Source organism: Leptonychotes weddellii, unplaced genomic scaffold, assembly GCF_054177405.1.
Source record: "Leptonychotes weddellii isolate Sample4059 unplaced genomic scaffold, ASM5417740v2 HiC_scaffold_6751, whole genome shotgun sequence".
Lineage (NCBI taxonomy): Eukaryota > Metazoa > Chordata > Mammalia > Carnivora > Phocidae > Leptonychotes > Leptonychotes weddellii.
Window position 1 is genome coordinate 4578 of NW_028036743.1, and position 4438 is coordinate 9015.

At 58.7% G+C, this 4438-nt stretch overlaps 1 protein-coding gene across 1 annotated transcript; it reads right to left on the reverse strand.

Moving 5' to 3' along the window:
- Positions 1-692: 692 nt before the first annotated feature.
- On the reverse strand, positions 693-4203 carry SELENOV (selenoprotein V). Its single transcript, XM_081811278.1, has 2 exons — positions 2540-4203; positions 693-1003 (listed from the first exon to the last, which is right to left on the reverse strand). Exons 1-2 carry the CDS (start codon positions 3805-3807, stop codon positions 994-996), a joined length of 1278 nt encoding a protein of 425 aa, XP_081667404.1. The 5' UTR covers positions 3808-4203; the 3' UTR covers positions 693-993.
- Between the last annotated feature and the right edge of the window lie 235 nt (positions 4204-4438).

Sequence of the window (4438 nt, forward strand, 5' to 3'; positions counted from 1 at the left end):
AACTGAGTTTTTATTGCATTTCATTTTAATTGTAAATTGCAAAGCGGCAGGATGTTATTAGATAGTACAGCTTTACAACGAAAAGGAAAGAAAAAGAAAGAAAGAAAAAAAAGATCTTAAGCTCTTTTGAAAAAAATTTAGCTGACATCCACTGAGCCCTTCTCTGAGCGATGTAAATTTATTACGTTATGTGAGTTGTCTCATGGAAGAATCTCAACAAACCCATTTTACAGAGGATGGAACTGAGGTTCAGAAAAGCATGTAGCTGACTTGTCCTGATCTGAACAGGGAGGATAGGCTGGACTAGGACTGGGAGTCGAGTGCCTTTGACTCCAAGACAGTGCCCCGGCCCCTGCCCACCCCCCACCTCACCCCCCTCACCTCCCTCATCTCACCTCCAGCCAGTTGCCTGCTACCTTTTGCTGATCTCCTCCTCGATAATGCTCATAATTTTCTGCAGCCTGGCCTCATCCACAAAGCCATCACCTTTCTGGACACAAAGGAGAAAGAGTGTGGACATGTGGGTCTCCCGCCCCCGGGGGGATCCCAGCACCAGGGGATCCCAGCACCACCGCCCTCCCTCCCTGTCTGGGACCCTTGCTCAGAATCACCTTCTTTGAATGGACCAGTTTCCCATCCACAAACACTTCAAACTCCCCTGTAGCCTGGGCAGCTCTTTCCTCCTGCTGGAGAGGGAATGTTGGGGGTTGGGAGAAGGTGAGCACTCTCCTCCAAGCCCCTGGGGTCTCAGAGCCCTGACCAGCCACCTCCCCCAGGCCACTCACAAAGAGAAGTCGATTTGGAAATTGCTGCTCCAGACTCTTTCTCAGTAGAATGAACTGCAGAGTGGAGATGGGATTGTGGGGTCAGGGGATCCCAGGACTGTGGGGTCACAGGTCTTGGAGGGAGGGGAAACAGGACCTCCTTCCAGACTTCATGTCCTATACTCCCCACACCTCCAAAGTCAAAACTACTTACCCGAAGGCCATAGCTTCAGAGGCCGCTGGAGGGAGGGCAGAGAGAGATGGAGGGAAGACACTGCATCAGGATCTCCTCCAGCCCAGAGGGAGCTTGGGAACACCTGAGTCTGATCCCGCCCCTCCCATTTGGAACCCTCCCACAGTGCCAGCTCACCCAGAGCAAAAAAAAGCATGGTTCACAAGCCCCCCACGGGAGCTGTCCCCATCACCTCTCTGCCCCATCTCCTCCTCCACTCTCCCCCTGGCCCACTTTGCTCCAGCCACAGGGACCTTGGAGCTCCTCCTCCAATACTCCAGGCATGCCTGCCTCAGGGCCTTTGCACTGCCTGCTCCCTCTGCAGAATGCTCTTTCCCTGGTATCTACATGGCTCCTTCTCTCCCTCCTTCAGGTCTTTGCTCATACATCACCTTCTCAGGAAGGCCTTCCTGACCACCCCAGCTAAAACTATGACCAACTGAGCCACCCAGGAGCCCCAAAGATCTGTCTTAATCACTGCTGTGCCCCTAGTGCCAAGGACAGGGCCTGGTACAAGGTAGGTACTTATCAATGGAATGAATTAGTGAATTAGTAAATCCATGGAGTCAGAGAAAGAGCTAGAAAGGAGAAGGGCAGGGGTGTGTGGGCAGCTCAGTCGGTTAAATGTCTGCCTTCGGCTCAGGTCATGATCCGAGTGTCCTGGGATCGAGTTCCGCATCGGGCTCCTTGCTCAGCAGGGAGCCTGCTTCTCCCTCTCCCTCTGCCTGCCACTCCCCCTGCTTGTGCTCTCTCTTTCCCTCTCTATCAAATAAATAAAATCGTAAAAAAAAAAAAAAAAAAAGAGGCAGAGAAAGACAGGGGAAATGAGGAAACATGGGGAGGAGAAAGATCCACAATATGGGGAAAGGAAAAGACACTGAGTTGCCTGGAGAGACTACCTGGGCAGATAGGAACGGGGTGGGAGGGGAGGGGGTGAGTGAAACTGGGAGAGATGACGGGGAGAGAACCTTCTAAAGCAGGAGAGAGGTGAGCGGGTTGGAGGGGAAGACCGAGCCCCCGCCTGGGAAGGCCACTGCCCTTACTGGGGCCACTGACACAGAGACTCAGCTCTGGGGCCGATGAGAACTGAAGCCAACTTCCTTGGGCCTTTGCACCTGGGCTCCTCCTCCCCCTTCCTACCCAGATCCCCTCCCGACGCCCCGATCTTCACTTAGAGGCTGCCCGGAGAGGCCATCCCTGACCGTCCAGTCTGAAATTCCCCCGCCCCGAGTCTGGCTTTGCATCTGCAAAGCCCAGCTCGGCCTGGAGAGAGAAGCTGGGGGCTCAGGTGAGCGCTCCATCCCCGCATAGGCCCGGCCCATGGCGGGCAGCAGACTCCAAATAAAGGAGTGAGGGTGAATGGGTGAGGCTCGGAGCAGGGATGTGAAGCCACAGATCTCTAGCCGCAGAGAGAGTGACAGGTGGAGGCGTTTCCACCTGGGAATCTTGACTCCCCCCCACCCCAGCAAATCCCCAAAGCCCCAGCGCCCCACCCCCTCCAGCCTCTGGGGGGGAGGCAGGTGTGGGCGAGGGCACCCCTCACCAGTAGATCACTCGAATCACGATCTTGCTGTCCATCGGGAAGCTCTCAATGGTGGGAGTGAAAGTGTTGGTGGACTCAGGTAAGGTGGGGGCGAACGGGTCGGGACCCAGGATGGGCACCGGAACAAACTCGGGAGTGGAATCTGTCAACTTCGTGGCCGAGGAGTCTGCCCTCGAGGTGGAGCCAAGGGTGAGCCCCAGGAAATCAGTGGCCGATGGAGTGTGGACAAGAACGGACTCTTGCTTGGACCCGAATCCACTGGCGTCGGATGGGAAGTGCTTCACGCTCGGCTTGGGCGAAAGATCCTTGTCGGGCGACAAAGCGGCCTCCTCCAAAGCGGGTTCTGGGTGCGGATCCAAAGGCAGGACTGAGTCCGGGAAGGATTCCGAGGCAGGGACCGCGGCTGTGATCTCAATCCCAACCCGGGATGGAACTGGAGTTGGGGCCGGGGCCGGAGGCGCGGGCCAGATTGGAGTAGGCATCCGGGCTGGAATAGGGGTCTGGACCCGGGTCAGCATCCGTGCAGGAGTCGGGGTCCGGATCCGGGTCAGAGTCCGGACGGGAGTGCGGGTCCAGACCGGGGTTGGGGTCTGGATGGAAGTGGGGGTCCAGGCCGAGGCCAGGGTCTGGACGGGAGTGGGGGTCCAGGCGGAGGCCGGGGTCGGGATGGGAGTCGGGGTTCGGGCCGGGGTCAGCATCTGGACTGGATTCAGGATCCGGGCCAGGGTCTGGCTGGGATTCGGGGTCCAGGCCAAGGCCTGGGTCTGGACAGGAGTCGGGGTCCGGGCCAGGGTCCGGACGGGAGCCGGGGCTCGGGCCGGGGTCTGGATGGGAGTGTGGGTCCAGGCCGAGGCTGGGGTCTGGACAGGAGTGGGGGTCCAGGCCGGGGTCTGGACGGGAGTGGGGGTCCGAGCTGAGGCCCGGGTCTGGGCAGGAGTCGGGGTCCGGGCGGAGGTCAGGGTCTGGATGCGAGTCGGGGTCCGGGCCAGGGTCGGGACGGGAGCCAGGGTTCGCGCCGGGGTCTGGACGGGAGTGGGGGCCCAGGCTGAGGCTGGGGCCCGGACGGGAGTCGGGGTCCAGGCCGAGATCGGAGCCTGGACGGGAGTCGGGGTCCAGGCCCGGGTGGGGACGGGAGTCGGGGTCCGGGTGCGGGTCAGGATCTGGACGGCTTTCGGGGTCCGGGCCGAAGTCGAGGTCCTGCCTGGGGTTGAAGCCCGGACCGAGGTCGACATCCGGGCCGGGGAAGGGGCCCTCGCCTGGTTGTTCATGGTGGGGGCAGGGGGCCCCCCGGGGTAACGGGGGTGGGGGGTGGGATCCTGCCCGGTGCTCCTTCCTTGAGCGGGGAGAGCCTCACCCACACCAGGGTTCTAAAATGGGAGACGACCACAAGGGGGCACTGTGACATCGTGTTCCACCCGGTGCGTAGGTTCTATTGCTCCGGGCCAGGCACCAGGCGGGAGGGACCTCTAGATCTCACCTAAAAATTCCCATCCCTAAACCCCACCTCCAGGGTAAGGAACACAGAGATTGCTCCAGTGTTCTCCTCACTGTCGCTAAACATTCATCCGTTCAGTATATATTTCTTGAGTACCTGCTGTGTGCACATTCCTGGGCTGAGAGACTCCGACGTCAGAGCCCTAATCAGGAAAGCCCTGGTCCAGGGGCGCCTGGGTGGCTTAGTTGTTAAGCATCTGCCTTCAGCTCAGGTCATGATCCCAGGGTCCTGGGATAGAGCCCCGCATCGGGCTTCCTGCTCAGAGGGGAGCCTGCTTCTCCCTCTCCCACTCCCCCTGCTTGTGTTCCCTCTCTCGCTCTGTCTCTCTCTGTCAAATAAATAAATAAAATCTTTAAAAATAAATAAATAAAAATCTTAAAAAAAAAACTAAATCAGTTTTTTAA